Source organism: Elephantulus edwardii, unplaced genomic scaffold (genome assembly GCF_000299155.1).
Source record: "Elephantulus edwardii isolate Elephantulus edwardi_28Jun2011 unplaced genomic scaffold, EleEdw1.0 scaffold00032, whole genome shotgun sequence".
Taxonomy (NCBI): domain Eukaryota; kingdom Metazoa; phylum Chordata; class Mammalia; order Macroscelidea; family Macroscelididae; genus Elephantulus; species Elephantulus edwardii.
The window spans coordinates 11,747,922-11,765,433 of NW_006399782.1; the positions used below are offsets into that span (position 1 = coordinate 11,747,922).

The 17,512-nt window shown below is 40.1% G+C and overlaps 1 protein-coding gene across 2 annotated transcripts in view; it reads left to right on the forward strand.

Annotated features, from left to right (window-relative positions):
- The first annotated feature begins 3,428 nt into the window (after positions 1-3,428).
- The window catches only part of GSK3B (glycogen synthase kinase 3 beta), a 275,384-nt gene continuing 261,300 nt past the window's right edge, over positions 3,429-17,512 (forward strand). Inside the window, exon 1 of one of the 2 annotated variants that reach the window (XM_006884256.1) lies at positions 3,429-4,517. In XM_006884256.1, the coding sequence (XP_006884318.1) occupies positions 4,430-4,517 (88 nt within the window). In that variant the 5' untranslated portion in view covers positions 3,429-4,429. The remainder of the gene's footprint in view (positions 4,518-17,512) is intronic. The other variant, XM_006884255.1, reaches the window with a different exon arrangement.

Below are 17,512 nucleotides of genomic sequence, written 5' to 3' on the forward strand. Positions count from 1 at the left end.
CATTGCTCTTCAGTATTTTGGAAAGGTCCCTGACTTGTCCAATGTAATATAGCTCCTGATTTCCTGTTGATCCAAGGAGGTGAAACCATTAACATTTTCAATATTTTCTCCATCTATAATAATGTTGACTGTTGGCCCTGTGGTGAGGATCTTTGTCATCTTTTTGTTAAGATGTACTCCATACCAAAGGCTGTAGTCCTTGATCTTCTGCAGCAAACCTTTCATATTTTCCTTACTTTCAGGAAGGAAAGTTGTGTTATCTGCTTAATGCAAGTTGTTGATGAGTCTTCATCCAATCCTGACTCAGACTACTCTTCACAGAGTCCAGCTTTATGAATTATTTGTTCAGCAAACAGACTGAATAAGTATGGAGAAAGGATACACCCCTCAAACATACCCTTCCTGATCTTAAACTATGTTTACCTTGCTCTGTTCACACAAAAGCTTCTTATTCTAGTTATAGATTCTATATGAGCATAATTAAGTGTCTGGGATTCCCATTCTTCTCAGTGTGGGTTATGCCAGAAGCCTGCAGGGATTGGTGGGGGCAGCTAGAGCCTTACAGGTCCTGAGCATTAGAGCAGAGGTCTGTGGGTGCCAATGCAAAGGTAGGTGGCTCAAATCCACCATCTGCCCCACTGGAGAAAGATGGGCAATCTCATCTATCATGATTTTCTGCCTCTGAAAATCTCTGGTGGGTCAGCTAAAGGTTGATTCCCACTCAATGATCCCCAACACACAATAGTGAGGACAGAGACTTGCATTGATAAAATTCTTTCTGTGGCCTGCTCCAATTATCTTTTGAGAACCTTTTTAAAATTTTTTTATTATTTTTGTGTGCGTGTACCGTCAAATCAGATCCGACTGGTACAGGGGGAGATTGCCCCTCCTTCCCCGGCAGAGCATCTGGTGGATTCAAACCGTGCACCTCTGGGATTGTAGTTGCAGCTTTTTGCCACTAGGCCACCAGAGCTCCCCTTGAGAACCTCTCTTATATTCAATCTACTGGAAAGACAAGTAGCCTCTTCTCATTCTTGATCAGACTTGGCAAGAATAATCTCAGGTCTCAGGTGCCTGTAACAAGGTTGCCATGTGCTCTTTTTAACACTGTTTGTGCCATTACATATAGTGATTTCATTTTCCCTCAAAAGAAGGGAGCTGAGTTGCCAATACAGCCCTCTCCAGCAGTTCAAATCCACAAACTGGGCAATCTCAGGAGTGATTTACAGCTCCTGAAACCCAATGGCAGGTCAGTTATGGGTTGGTTCTGATTCAAGGGCAAAAAGGAGAAATATAAAAATACAGGATATTAACTGTTGGTCAAGTCTACCCTATGTAGTTTAGCCAGAAATGTTTTAAGTACTGGTTGTCAAATTTCATATAAAAAGGCAGCTTTTGTATTCATTTTAGGGAAGCAACAACACGGAATACCTCAAAACACTGAACTCACATTCCTGAGGGCAACAATCTGGTTGAGTTGAGCGCAGCTGTCCCTTTTAGTGCCCGCATAGATATTCCAAGTATCCGCGCCATATTCTCCATTATTCCCCGCATCTTACACCAGGGCAGGTTTCTTCACTCATTAGCTTTACATGTCCATTTCATATAGTCTGCAAACCATCTAGACTTTTGCTGTCTTCCATTAAAGCTTACTTTGCTCTGTCACAGTCTAAGTTTTTCAAAGCAAAAACTAGGCAATGAGACGAAATAAGGAGTACTTCTCCATGTGCTTTCTGATCACAGTAACTTATCAGAAAGGGATGGCTGTGTACCAGGGAAATTACAGGCATCAGTGGATCATAAGGCATTCTGCTTTCCTGGCTATCCTTACGTAGCCACACCTCACTGTCCTCTGACATATATGAAAAGAACTGGTTCTCTAGTAAAACAATGAATGCTTAACTACGTGTGAAACCTACTCAAGTAATGCTCTTTTTTTTTTTTTTTTTTTTTTTTAAAGAACATCCTTGATCCATAGGCTCCAAAGCTACTACACTAAGGGTTATCCGACTCCGTTTTTTCAGAGGCTTCAGGACTGACAGCATTTCCCCTCACCTGCTTTCAGCCTGGGCAGTAGAATCCAAGGAGCGCGCGCATCCACAATGAGCTCATTCCTTAGGGGCGTTTCCAGAAGGCCCAGCTTGGCCAGTGCGCACCAGGCGCTGTCTGCCTCATGCTACCAATGGTCCCGCGGCTGGGCGGGGCTCAGCTGCCCAGAGAAACTGCTTTTACAGAAGCTTTGTTTCCACTTTAATTTGAGAATTGGCACCCGTTAAAGAGGACCCTGCCGCACAAGCAATCTTTCTGAGAAAGACGCCGCTACGCGAGATGCGCAATCTCGGGCTGGAGGGGTGCCTTGGGCGCGCAAAATGAGCTGCACCTCGACAAAAGCCTCTTGTGGGTGGGGTGAGAGCCCCCGCCCTGCCCTTCCCTCGCTGAAGCGCTACAAGACTTCAGCCCCTCTGACCACAGTTTCGGACAGGGTGCGCGGAGCGGATGCACAGAGGTCCCACGTTCCCTATCTGCGGCTTTCACATGGGTTGTAAGTAGCCACAAACGAGTCTGCAAGACCATCTGCTAAGCCCACAGTTCGGCTCTTAGCTCCAGGGACTGCCGCCGTACACTAAAGGCCAATCACACTACTGCCAGGTCTTGCGATAGGCTGGCAGTAAGCACCCATTGGTTGTACAACGGGTTTTAGTCTCCCTCCCTTTCCCTTTTGCTCCCATTCTAGTTCTAAAGCTTCAAACCAATAAGAAGGTGCTTTATAGACGTCCTCTTTTTAGCTTTCTTCGTTTCCCCACCTCGGCAAGAGAATATAAGTTCTGATTGGTTAGAGTGGCCTCGGAAGCCCCCTTCTCGTCTCCAATCACCGAGTAAGGTGCCCTCCCAGCGGAGTTTTTCAGCCAATTACAAAGCGGCCTCGGTGCCCAGTACTGTTACACCAGGAACTCTGGGTTTCACTGTTCTTAACTCTTCATGCCTTTCCGTGAGAGCCGGCGACGCTGATTGGCTACTGTTGCCATTGTCAAATTTCTTCTTCAGCCAGCCACAGAACAAGGCCAAACCACCTTCGACACGTTCGGCTATCTTCGGCCCTTTCCGCCCCATGGGCGTGGATTTCCAGCGACAGCCTCCAATTGGCTCTTCAGGTCGATCGGCTTTTTCCGGTAGGAGCAGCAAACAAACGACGTCCGTGATTGGCCCCGCACGGGCTTCGGCTGCTCAGCCGAAGAGGGAGACGCCGGGCTCGGCCGGCAATTCCCAGACGCCTGTTACGCGGGCGGCGGGGCGCTGGGCGGTGTAAGGCTGGGTGGGGGAGGAAGGAGGCGGAGGACGAGTAGGAGGGGGGAGGGGGAGTGGGGAAGAGCTAGGCGGCTGCGCAGACGGTTCTCCTCACACAGAACAGCCCCCGACCCGGGCGAATGCGGGCTTGTGCTGCCTCCGCCGCCGCCCGGGCCGAGTGACAAAGGAAGGAAGGAAGCGAGGAGGAGCCGGCCCCGCAGCCGCTGACAGTACTCCGGGCTGGGGGCACAGCGTGGACACTTCCTGAGCGGGCACGGAGGAGAAGCGAGGGGCCGGAGGGCGGCCGCGTTGGTGCCGTGGACGGGGGAGGGGGCCCCGAGGGACGGAAGCGGTTGCCGGGTTCCCATGTCCCCAGCGTATGGGCAGCAGTCGAGGAGCCGCTGCCTGGGGTCTGAAGGGAGCTGCCTCCGCCGCTGCCGCCGCCATGGCCGCTGGATCCAGCCGCTGCCTGCAGCTGCTCCTGGCGCAATGAGGAGAGGAGCCGTCGCCACCGCCCGCGTCTGACCGACTCGCGACTCCGCCGCCCTCGACTTGGCCGGGCCCCGTCGTCAGCCCGCCGGATCCCGCCGCCGCCGGAGCCGCAGCGTTTCCCGTCGCATCTCCGAGCCACCCCTCCCTCTCCCTCCCTCCTTCCCATCCCCCCTTCTCGGCAAGCGTGAGACTCGTGATCCTTCCGCCGCTTCCCTTCTTCATTGACTCGGAAAAAAAATCCCCGAGGAGACTATCATATTCAAAGTACTTATTTGAAATCAAGTATTTGCCTCCGTTTCAAGTGATAAATATATATATATTTTTAAGGATTTTCCTTTCCCCCCCTCCACCTCCTCCCTGAAAGGGAGGGGGAAAGAATTGTATTTTTTTCCCCCCCAAACCCCGATCATCTATGTGTTAAATATCCATACTGATCTGTCTTGAAGGAGAAAGACATCGATCGTTTTGGGTGGTTTTTTTTTTAAATTTTTTAAGAAATAGTTCTACAAAAGGAGTGAAAAAACCAAGAGGACGAAGTATTTTTTTTTTTCTTGTGGGGAACTTAATGCTGCATTTCTCTTTCACCTGACACTCCCAACATAAAACAAAAGGAAGACGAGGAAGGCAAAGGTGATTCGGGAAGAGAGTGATCATGTCAGGGCGGCCCAGAACCACCTCCTTTGCGGAGAGCTGCAAGCCGGTGCAGCAGCCTTCAGCTTTTGGCAGCATGAAAGTTAGCAGTGAGTATTGATTTCATTCTACACCCCTTCCCCACCTCAGCCTGTCCATCAGAAACCGTGCAAGGCCAGGATTTCGAGCTAGGAGCCCTCCCGCTAGCCCGCACAGCCCGGGGTATGGAAAAGGGCAAAGCAGGCTTCAGTCAAGGATGAGGCAGCTCCCTCTGTTCTCCCAAACCCCTCCCCCGTCTCATTAACCTTGACTTGACAGGGTCTGCTTTTCTTTTCAATCAGTTGGTGTTGAAACCCTTTCTCCTGCTTTCCTGGTGCTCGACGCTCTTCTTCATCGAGTGCTTGACTGTTTGCACCTCGAAATAGTGATGGGAGTGTGTTCTCGACCCTCCTTTTGGCAGAGAGATGCAGAAGGGCAAGACTTGATTCCTAAGCCATTGTGCACGTTGGCCGGGGTGCGTCTCTTGTTCGCTGTATTTTCGGTTGGCTCAGCTCTCGGGCTATCGTGGTTTTGCATAATTTAATAGAGACACCAAATGCCACGACCTCCAAACGTTTCTTTTTTGCTTCTGTACAAAGTATTTGTTCCTCACCCCGGGGTGAACTTGCGCGGTGACCAGCAGGCACGTTTGGAGGTGAGCGTGGGTTCCTCCTTTGGGAGGGGCCTGGGGAAGCCCACAGAGCTCCAGCAGCAGGAGTCTCTGCAGGCATTGTCTTAAATTGGAGGAGACACTGAATGTGTGTGTGGGCCTTCTTTCAGTTTTGACACATTCCCCATTTACCACTGTACTATTTATGTCTAATCAGAAGGCATCTAGAAAGTAGGTCCAAGTTTTGATTGAGATTTGTAATGCCTTTTGCCAAATAGTAAGGAACATTACCACTCATTGCCATGGAGTCCTTACATCTAAGTTCAGTTTCCCCAAAATTGAATTGCAATCGTTACTTGTTCAATGTTGTAGAGAGAGTCCCTTTTTAGGACTATTTAAGATGCTCTTAGAATGGTTTTCGGTCATATGTATTTAAGATGCTCTTAGAATGGTTTTCGGTCATATGTAGGTAATAGTAGGTTTAGGTAAAAGAAAGTAGATTTAGTCGTCTTTTCTTAGCTTTGCTGAATACTCTGGTGCTGGGTATAATGGTGATATTTGGGCCGTGCTGTGAGTTGTTGCCAGATTGTATGTATATTCTTTGAACTGGTGTTGAAAAGTAAATGTCTCTGAAGTGATTAGTATACTGTCAACTGCTCCATTCTGTCTCTGGAAATGTTTTTTAATATTATGATTTGGTGTTTAAAGACAACGTATTTAAACATTTTAGAATTTGACAGAAATACACGCACAGTGTTCTTATTCCTGAACAGAACGAGCATAAAGAGGGAAAAAGACATTATTTTGTTCTTGCAAAAGCTGAAACTGAAGAACAAAGATAATGAAAGTATATGTTGATATGTGAAATTGACTATATCCTCAAGCTACATAAAATGATCACTTTAAATTTGAGATTTCAAATCATGTTGACTTTTGGAACTTGCCTTAGGCAGGATAGGCATAAAAGCTGAATCGGAAATTATTTTTGAAAGTTAATTCTCTTTCCACTTCCCGTCCCCACCTGCCTAACTGATAGGAGAATCTGATGACTGGCTAATAGAGAAGTGGGAAGTGGATTATGCATCTTTCAGAGAAAGACCAGCTTTCTAAGCTCTTCAGGAGTCATTTTAAAGGAATATTTTAAAGTTCTGGGGTACTTTTCAGCTATGATGAAGCAAATGTTATAATAGCTCTTATTCTAAGATCTTTCTAAGAGCCTCTTGTAATACTGGAGTGTTTGTATGTTTTACATCACAGTAATATAGTTTAAAAATCACTTGAGATTAATTTTAGGTAATTTATTCATTAAATCCATTTCAGAGAACAGAATAGATTAGCTAAATTTTGGGCTTTTCTTATTGTTTCTGATATTTTCTTTGAAAACAATTTCTTAGTTCTTCATAGTCTGTGTTAACTGAGGTTAAAGTAGCTCTTAGAAAGTGTAGAATAATATACTTGATTTTCTGTTACCAGATAAATCAAGTCAATGCTTAAACATTGGAATTGATGGCTAATTGTGTTTTTTCATAACCTCAACTTTAAGAACATTTAAGAAGAACGAGAATTAAACATGTATTTGAATGCTAGTGTTCTGAGGAACCTCTGTTCTAGAGATACATAGGACGTTATGATCCTTAGTCTCAAGAGCTTATAGGATAAAATAGGAAAACAATAGCGTGATGACTTCAAGATGATAAAATAGTAACTGAAGCCTTTGTTCTGAGGGACAAAGAGTTAAAGGGAGAGGCTGAGGATTGGAGAGGGAAGACATCCTGTAGTGGTTTTTAAAGACAGGTATTAAAGGAGGCAGTAACTAGGTGGAAGGAATGGATGGAGGCACAGATAGTGATTTTTGTATGGGCGACAGGAAGCAAGTTGGCAAATTTGAATTAAAGGGTATTACAGTGGAAAGCAACAAGGGTTGGAGTTTGAGAAATAGGGGAAGGCTAGCACGGGGACCTGTAAGGGTTGAGATTCAAGAGATGATTGAGAGTTAGTTGTTGGTTGAAGCAAGATCTAAAAGATGACTTGGGTAGCAGAGTTGATGGATTAGAATACAGAAGACACCTTAGAGCCCTTTCAGGGAGATCTTTGGGCACCATATGAATGATTTGGAACTAACGTAAAATGTCAGAATGGAACATATTTATGAGACAATGTGAATGAAGAACTGTCAGGATTTTGGAATGGTTTGAAAGGGGATGTTTATGAAGGAGTCAGGAGTTAAAAATAAACTCTGATGTTACTGGTCTGGTAAGACTTGAATTATATTGTTAATTGTAATGGGAAAGTTGATGAAGTGCTGAGATGAGAGAGTAGATGCGTTCACATTTTGCCATTTAATATGCAATAAGTTCTCTTTAACTTTAGCACATAACAGTTACTGGAAGTGATATTTTAACTCTCCAGTCTATTAATTGAAATTTCTAAATTCACTGCACATAAAAATGTATTTTTATTTGAGAGCATTTAATGAAGGTATTTTATTTCAGTGCTTTTCAGTGAGATACTAAAAGAGTTTAAAAGGTCACATACTTGGAATCTGGCTATCCTATTTTCACAGTAATTTATTTGAAGACAAAATTTTTTTTGGAATAAACTGTCATTTAAAATTTTTCAATATTTTCATGATCTTTAAACTTAGGTGCACTCTTAAAACTTACTTTCTCATAAGTAATGATTACTTTAAGTTAAACCTTGCATTTTAAAGTAATAATTATAATATTAGCTATGCAAAACTTTATTTGGCTTGGGACAATTCCAGTGGCAATTAAAAGCTGATTTCTGTAGCATGTATTTCTCCCCATCTCCCTGTTTTCCTTGTGAAGGACCTTATTCCAAATTTAAATCAGTATATTTGAGATTTTTTTTCTTTTTTATTTACTGTGGTGAGATCTTTATTCCTTTTTTTTTTTTTTACTTACTGGTTTAGATGTTATTAAAGAAATGTTAATATATTTACAGTTAGTGGGTCAGTATGAGTTGTTCGGAATTGACTTTGACAGCAGTAAGTTTGTGTTCTTTAGAGAGAATATAATATGTTTATGGCATTTTGGTTTTCAAATTTTAGGTATAGTACTGGAGAAAATTTATCTAATTGTGTACAACCTGAGATTTGAAAAATAAGTCAGTGTCATTAAGTTGTTTCCTCATGTACCCCTTTTAGATAACATTTTTTTCTTAATGATAAGAGTAACATTTAGTATTATTCTACCCTATCAGTGCAGTGACTCAAGCTAAAGACTTAAGAAGCAACTTAAAGTTCTTTTGTTTCTCAAGGAAGTTTCATTACTTGACTAAATTTATTTGAATTTATCCTATTTCTTTATTACCCATATTAATGTGGACGAGAACTCTAACATAAGACAGACTTTAATGAAATTTTCCTTTTCATTACTATGACATTTATATGAGAATTGCATCTTCTGTTGTTGCATGCATCTTTAAATTCCTAATTGTGAAATGACCATAAAGCATGGTTACAAGAAAGAACTTTCCCAGTTAGTTTATGACCAGTTGAGAACTGCCTTTAGTAAATGAGATGACATCTTCTCATTTGCCTGCCAGAGTTCAGTTGATAAATCAAAATTTGCACTGTGTGCTGTCTGGCCTTTGTGCTGGATGTGCATTGCAGGTGTTAGATACAGCAAGGTGAAGGTGCCAGCAGCAAATTCTGAGAATGGGGAAGCTCTCTTTGTGTATGCTTTATGCACAGAGAAGGCTGTGAAATAGAATTCCTGGCCCTGATACCAGAGTTCCATACCTTTTAATAAGATTCAGTGGGATTGTGTAAAACTGGGGGGATGGGCAAGCTCTAGGATTGTGGTTCTTCTTGGGATGCTTACTCCACCCTATTATAGAGAATGGAGGGACAGGGCATGTGGGTGTGACAGGAGTGTATGCTGGTACTAACAGGACCAACCTGCTTTCCCTGATACTCCACTAAGATAATTATCACCATGAGTAAATGAATTTGTTGGAATGGTTAGCATTATTTTCTAGCTGTTTTTGTTTCTGTTGAAGAGAGTAATCTATGATTTCAGGGATAAAAACAATTTCATAATACACTGTTTTTTTCAATTAGAAGTTGCTATCTTCTGTTTTGGCTCAGAGTCCTTAGTTTTACAAGTGGTCTTTAAAAATGGTTGAATGAGATATAGTACTGTACATTTATGTAAAAATTGGCATGGAGGGGGGAGGGCTGGGCAGGGAGAGAAGTGCAGCAATGAATGAATGGAAATCCAAAATCTCTGTAAATGTTCATTAAAATTATTAAAAAAAATTGGCATGGATAGGACTGTAAGGAGTTAAAGGAGAACAAATTTTTCCCCCAAAGTGTCCTGCTATTTATTAAATAAATAAAATAAAGAAATATTCTATTAATTACTGAATTTTTTATTCTAGTTTTTTATGAACAAAATTAATACTCGTTTATTTAATAACTATGTTAAATGTCCACGTAATGGGCATTCGGTAAATGATCCTAGTGTTTATTTCTGTTTGTAATATACTTACGAACAAGATATATAGACATAGTTTTGTTAATTTTGGCCCTTTGTTTACAAATCACTCTTCCCCCTTTTGCTTATGATATTGAGGAGAAAGGCCCACTTTCAAGGATTTGTAAGTTACAGCTCTGTAAATGGTTAATTTTTTATTTTTGCATTGAGTAGTTTTTTTTGCATTTTGTTTTGATCAAATTGTTGCAATAATATTATGTTTTTATTTTGAAACTAATTCTGCCAAACTAACCTTTCCTTTCATCTCCAGAGTACCATAGCTACAAAGGCTGGCATCCTAAGCCTTAGAATAGTTTCTTTATCAATATGGTCTCCATGTTATATCTTTTATCATCCTTTTATATAAGCTTAGTAATAAAAGTATAATGAAAAAATAGAAAAAAAGAAAAAGTAGAAACAAGATAAAATGTTCCCTATTTTTCTAAAATATATATTTTTAAGGTAGTGTATGATTTAAATTTACTCAAATGCCAGGCAACCACATGATTTACTGGCCTAAGATTGAGTAAACAAGAAAAGAGAACTCTAGTAGCCAAGCGGATAGGGAATTGTGCTGCCATGGCAAAGGTTGGGCAGTTCTAATCTACCAGTGGCTCTGAGGGAGAAAAATGGGCAGTATTCTTCCTTTTCAGAATACAGCCTTAGGAACTGATGGAAGGTTGCCATGAATTGGAACTGGCTTGATGGCAGTGAGTGAGTAAGTGTGAAAGTGAAAAAAGGTGATAAGCCAAATAAAACCAAATAAAATTTTTCTCATCATTGCAGCTCCAAAGGACCCTGTAGAACAAAGTAAAACTTCTCCATTGGATTTCCAAAACTGTCAGTCTTTTAATACTTCTTTTTTTTTTTATTTGTTATGTGTGTACCGTCAAATCGGATCTGACTGGTACAGGAGGAGACTGTCCCTCCTTCTTCAGCAGAGCATCTGGTGGATTTGAACCACGCACCTCTGGGCTTGCAGTGCAGGTTCTTGCTACTAGGCCACCAGAGCTCGCCCTAAAACTTGTCAGTCTTGACTGAAGTTCACTGCCATAGCTTTCTCCTGAGCTGATGGGTTTCAGTCTTTGCTCTTTTAGCTGGCAGCTGATAACTTTAATCTCAGTGCTGCCAGGATTTCTACAAAGGTGGTAGATAGCTGAGACTATTAACATTGTTACAAAGTTGTAAATTAAGTGTTTACATTGTATAATTTAGTATTTTCATTACCATTAATTGAGTCTGACTGGGTCCTTGGTTTGTTAGATGCTAAAAAGTTTTGACTTACGGCTACTCCATACAACTGAAGGAAATACTAACCAGCCTTGTGACAATTGTTACTGTGGTTGAAGCCCATTGCTGCAGTGACTGTATCATTCCATCTTTTTTTTTTTTTTTTTTTTTGTATCATTCCATCTTATTGAATGCTTCTTCTTTTTTACTGACGCTTCTCTCAACTTTATAAAGCATACTTTCCTTCTCTGGAGACAGGTCCCTGCTGATAACATACCCAAGGCACAAGAGATGATTCTAACGAATCTTCTTTTTTTAGCTGAACTCTAAGATGTATTTGCTTGTTCTCTTGTCACTCAATTGTATATTCATGACTCTTCACCAACACCATAATTCAAATGCATAATTCTTATTCCTTAATGTCCAGCTTTTGCATGTGAAATAGGTGACTGGATAGACTATGTGCACCTTAGTCATCAAGATAATATATTTGCTTTTTAACAGTTTTTAAGTTTATGATTATGTCTACTTTAAATTGGTTTGCATATGAGTCATATATTTTGTATTTTATTCATGTACATTGTACTTTATACATTTCTTCATTCACACTGTGTTTTATTCCATATACTGTGTTTTACAAAATTAATCATTGATCTTTGCCCACTATCACCTCATCTTTTCAGATCCTCACTAGATCTATCCTAATTCCTTCAGTTCTTCCTTCCACTTATCAAACACTGTGATCCTCAGTTCCTGCTTTCCTTCAGCAGCCCCCTGCCCACTTTCCTTTCCGGTTTGAACTTATATCCATATGTTACTAGTTACCCATTTATTTGTACAAAGTCTTTTGCAGTATTTGTCCATATGAAACTGAGTTTGTTCACTCAGCATAATTGCTATGTAGCCTCTCCCAGGTTATGTAATATTTATGAAATCATTTCTACTGAGTGCTGCATAGTATTCCATTGTGTGACTTGTACTACAGTTTCTCAGTCCCTTTGTTTATTGAGCGACATTTGAGCTGTTTACATGTTCATGCTATTATGAATAATGCTGCTGAGAACATATGTGTACAGAGCTCTTTTTGTGTCTCAGTTCTGTTTTCCCTGTGTATATTTCTAGCTGTGGAATAACTGGGTGCAGTGGACTTCTATGTTCAGCTTTTTGGGGAAATTCCAAACTCTCTTCCAGGGTATTTGTACTGTTTTAGAGTCTGATCAATAGTGTATGAGAATTCTAATCTCTCCACGTCCTTGCCAACATTTATTACTTGCTGTCCTGGTAAACTTTGCCACTGCTACTGGGTTAGATAGTATCTCATTGTGGTTTTGATTTGCATTTCTTTGCCAGTGATTTTTGAGAATTTCTTCATGTTTCTGTTGGCTGCTGAATTGCTTCCTGTGAGAAAGCTTTCTAAGTTTTTTGTCCATTTTGTGATTGGATTATCAGCCTTTCCCATATGGGGGCCCTGTTAACTGTATGGAGGTCTGTAAACTTTCATTATGAGACCCTTGTGTGGGGATATCATTGTCACATGAGTTTTTTTAGGCAATAAATCACAGGGGAAGTGATTGCTCATCCTTCTTTTGGGGAGCAACTGGTGGATTCGAACCAGATGCCTATGGAATTGTAGCACAACTTCTTACCACTAGACTACCAGAGTCACTATATACTGTGTCATTTTCTTTCTTAACTCCTGCTGTTGTGGATGTTGATCATGACTCCAAGTAAAAGGAAATAATTTTCAGTTCTCATAGTTTGTCCTTTCATGCTTATTGTTCCGATTATAAGGAATTTTTTCTTTCTTTTGAGGTATAGTTTATACTAAAGACTATTATTCTTTAATCCTGATGTCATATTCTCCTTCATATAGCCATTATTTTTGTTAGTAGTTCAGAATACAGATAGAATAAGTAGGTTTTTTAAACTGTGCAGTATTCCCTTGCTTTTTCTACTGTCCCTCGTCATTGTCTAGCTTTCTGACGCATAGCAAGTAATTGCAAAGACTATGGCATGGATCAGGCGCACTTTAGTCCCCAGACTGATGTCATTGCTCTTAGGTATTCTGGAGAGGTCCCTCATAGTTGACTTTCCTAATGCAATTCGTCTTTTGATTTCCTGACTGCTGGCACCAAGAGTATTGATTGTGGAAACAAGCAAACAAACTAAAGCTGTTAACAGTCTCAATCTTTTCACCATATGTCATAATGCTGCTAGTTGGCCTAGTGCTGAGAATCTTTTGTTGTTGTTGTTGATGTTGAGCTTCATTCTATATTGACGGCTGTAGTTCTTGACCTTCTGTAGTAAGTGCTTCAAGTCCAGTGACTAGAGGTGATAGAGAATTGATGCCTTTGAGCTGTGGTACTGAAGAAGAGTATTGAATATACCATGGACTGCCAGAACAAACAGGTTCGTCCTGGAGAGGGTGAAACCAGGCTGCTCCTTAAGAGACAAGGATTCTGAGGCTTCATCTGACGTACTTTGGGCATGTTGCAAGGAGTCCTTAGAGAGGAACATCATGCTTCAAGGGTAGAGGGACAGTGCAGGAGAGGAGATGAGATAGATTGATTGAGTGACTGGGGTAATGAGGGTAGGTGTGTCAGAGACAATAAGGTCTGCACAAGATAGAGCAGGATTTAGGACTGTTGAACATAGGGTCGCTGTGAGTCTCAAGCGACTCGATGGCCTATAACAACAATCACAGCAAGTATTTCCTTGTTCTCAAAGTTATGTGTTCTAGACTTCTCATTTTTAACAGTCATATTTTTTTTATGATCCACACAATTATATGCCTTTATATAGTCAGTAAATCATAGATGAACTAATACTAATACTTGTGCTTATAGTTGATAGGGGTTCAGTAACAATGTATGATGTATATTTAGTATATGATAATACAACCATAATTTTTAATTGGATGCTATGTGGTAATACACATGTGATATACTTATTGATGTATTTTGCTTTAAATGGAAAAAATAACACCTTAGATGATTCAAATTTAAGTCATTTGGTGAAATCTTTTTTACTGCCTCTCCAGTACATGGAGAGAGATAATATTCTATTTTCTTGTATTGCAATCTTGTATTGGTATTCTTTCTATTCCAGGCAAATAATCTGTATTTTTTCCATTTAAAAAATGATAAAGAAAATTTATATGCATACTTTATGTACAAATTATTAAACATTTTCTTCTTGCCTTTAATTTAAATTGAAGATTGTTTCATTATCAGTTCACGTAACACTTTTTCTTCCTTTTCAAATAGAATTGATTTAGTAGGGTTTTTTTAAATGAATATACTAATGTATTAGGTCATGTGTTATTTCCAATATTTTTAATTCATAAAATAACCTTGAGCATAGAATTTTATACATATCACTTAATCTGTAGGTTAAATTTATACAGGTCTATTTGTTAAGTCAAAGAGGAGGAAATAGATGGAATTTTAGGAGAAATTCAGGTTAATTTTTAACATGGACAGAATTATTAATTGCTTATCGATAGTACTACCATAATAACCTATAATTATTAGTTGTTTAATTAAAGTTAGTGACTATATTCTTCTTTGTTTCTTGAAATAGTACTTGGAATATAGTAAGAAATACATTATGGTAAGATTATATTTCATTCTTTTTGAAAGTGAACATGTGCCCTATCAGTTGTTGCTAGCTTCTGTTGAGTTGGCTTCCAACTCATGGTGACTCCATGTACAATGGACTTTTGTAATCTGTACGGTTTTGTTGGCTGATTTTTGGGAGTAGATTGCCAGACCTTCCTTCCTAGTCCATCAGTCTAGAAACTCTGCTGAAACTTAGTTAGCATCATAGCAACATGCATGCCTCCACTCGAGGGTCTTCCACATGGAAGGTGAAAATTTTATCATTGAACCATTGCTAATTTCACTATATCAGTACTTGGATGGCAAGGAGGAAATAGAATATACATTTTAAGAAAACAATTTTTTTCTGTCTTACTCATGAGTGGTGGTGGGTATTAGTTGCTATTGAGATAGCTTTCATAGTGATCTTATGTATATAACACAGAACAAAATATTACTTGAGTTTCCTGGGCCATCTTTGCAACTGTTGGTGTTTGAAACCATTTTCTTTTTGTGGCTGGCTGTGTGTCAGTGGCTTTTCTTGTTCTTGCTGTTTGACCTTCTTGAACCAAGCATGATGTTCTTTTCTAGTGATTGGTCTTACCTGATGATGTGGCCAAAGTAGTAGAACCAGTCTTGCCATCTTTACTTCTAAGGAGAATTCTGGTTTTATTTCTTCTAAGACTGATTTATTTGTTCTTCCGACTGTTCTCTTGGTCAGCTCTATGCAGCAAACCTCTTTCTGTCTTTTTTTTATTGCCCAGTTGAAAAACTGTAACTTGGATCACTTGCTTTTTCAATACTAAACTGATGTTTTTATTTTCTGAAACTTTGAAGAGATCTTTTGCAGCAGATTTGCCCAATGTAATACCTAATTTTCTTACTGTCGCTGTGATTTGGGTGAAGGTTTACTGAGCACATTAATTACCTTGTTTGATTCTTGACTACTACTTTTAAGGACATGACAACTTCAATTTTTTTCATGATGTTGTTGATTGGTCCAGTTTTTACTTTCCTCACTTTCAGACATAATCTGTTCTGAAGACATTCACCTTTGAATGTTGTTGACCATCAACAATAAATGCATCAGGTAGCCTTCATTTTCAGCAACAAGGTTGTTTATCTTTGTGTCATAGGTTACATATGCATCCTCTTCCAATCTTGATGTTGTGTTCTTCATTATTGTCCAGCTTTTTTAGTATATTCTTCAGAATACAGATTGAATAAGTAATGTGAAAGGATTCAGCCTTGTCACATACCTTTTATAATTTTTTAGCCATGTAATATTCTCTTGTTCTTTTCAAATGATTGCCTCTTGATCCATGTACAGTTTACACATGAGCACAATTAAGTTCTGGAAATCCCATTCATTCAATATGTTAGCCATATTTTGTCATAATCAGCAGTTGAATGTCTTTGTTTAGTTAATAAAATACATGTAAACATCATTCTGATATTTAGTCTTTGCTTTTAATCAGATAACAGCAATGATATCATATGTTTAATGCTCTTAAATTTTTTGGCAGTTTTCTGTTGATACAGTGGTGCAGTCTTTTCTGAATTATTTTCAGCAAAATACTGCTAATATATAATTTTGTTTTGTTGTGTGCTGTTGAGTCAGGACGACTCCATAGCTGACCCTCCAGTGGGTTTTCAGAGGCAGTAAATCACATGGGAGATTGCCCATCTTTTCTCCTCAGAGCAGCTGGTGGATTCAAGCCACATGCTTTTGGGATTGCAGCACAGCTTCTTACCTCTAGACCACTAGAGGCAATATGTGATAGTAATAATATCATTATTGGAATATGGCATAATTTTGCTCATTGTTTTCCACATTCCATTTGATCACTTCCTTTAAAATGGATCTCTTCCAGTTGGTTGGCGAACTAATTGTCTTCTAAATCCTTGACAAAGCATGGCCTCCAGGAGACACCTGTTGTTATGTGCTTTTGAGTTGTCTGCAACTCATAGTGACCCTATACGGAATAGCTCTAAGCCCTGTTCTATCCTGAGCCAATCTCACTGTTGCCATCACACCTATTCCCATTACTCCTGTTACTCTGTCATTCCATTTTTTCCTGAGTCTTCCTCTCTTGCATTGTCCCTCCATCTTTCCATGACTACCTTCTTCAGGGACTGGTCCCTCCTGGCAGCCTGCCCAAAGTATGTCAGAAAGAACTTCAAAATTCTTGCTTCCAAGGAACAACTTGGTTTCACTCTCTACAGGACAAACCTGTTTGTTATAGCAAGAAATTGCGAAGGCCATGACCTGAATCAGGTGCACCTTACTCTCTAGACTGAAATTGTTGCTCTTTAGCACTCTGGCGAAGTCTCTGACGGCAGGTTTTCCTAATGCAATTTGTCTCTTGATTTCCTGACTGCTGGTGCCAAGAGTGTTGACTGTGGAGCCAAGCAGACTAAAGCTGTGAACTATCTCAATCTCTTCACCAGCCATCCTGATGCTGCCAATTGGCCCAGTGGTGAGAAGCTTTGTCTTGATACTGAGGTTCAATCCATATTGAAGACTAGAGCCTTTGACATTCTGCAGCCTTCTCAGTTTCGGCAAGCACGGTTGTGTCATCTGAATAATGTAGGTTGTTGAGGAGTCTTCCTCCATTCCTGATTCGACATCCCTCCTCATTAAGTCCAGCCTCCTGAATGATCTTTTTCACATACAGATTGAAAGGTATGGAGACAGGATGCATCCCCGATTCACTTCTTTCCTGATTTTGAAAAATGCAGTGTTTCCTTGCTCCATTCTGCTGCTTGGTCCAGGCACAGATTTCACATGAGCACAGTCATGTGATCTGGGATTCCCATTTTTCTCAAAGTTAGCCACAATTTATTGGGATCCACACAGTGAGATGCCTTTACATAGTCAATGAAACTGACACTCCTCTGGTAGTCTCTGTTTTCAGCCAAGATCCATATTGCTCTCACTAGTTCCATGGTCACTTCTAAACCCAGCTTGTATTTCTGGTACTTCTCTGTCCATGTACTGTTCCATTCGTTTTTGGATAATATTTAGCATCTTGCATGTGATATTAGTGACACTGTTCTATGATTTCCACATTCTTTCGGATCATCTTTTTTTGGAATGGGAATAAATATGAATCACCTCAGTCATT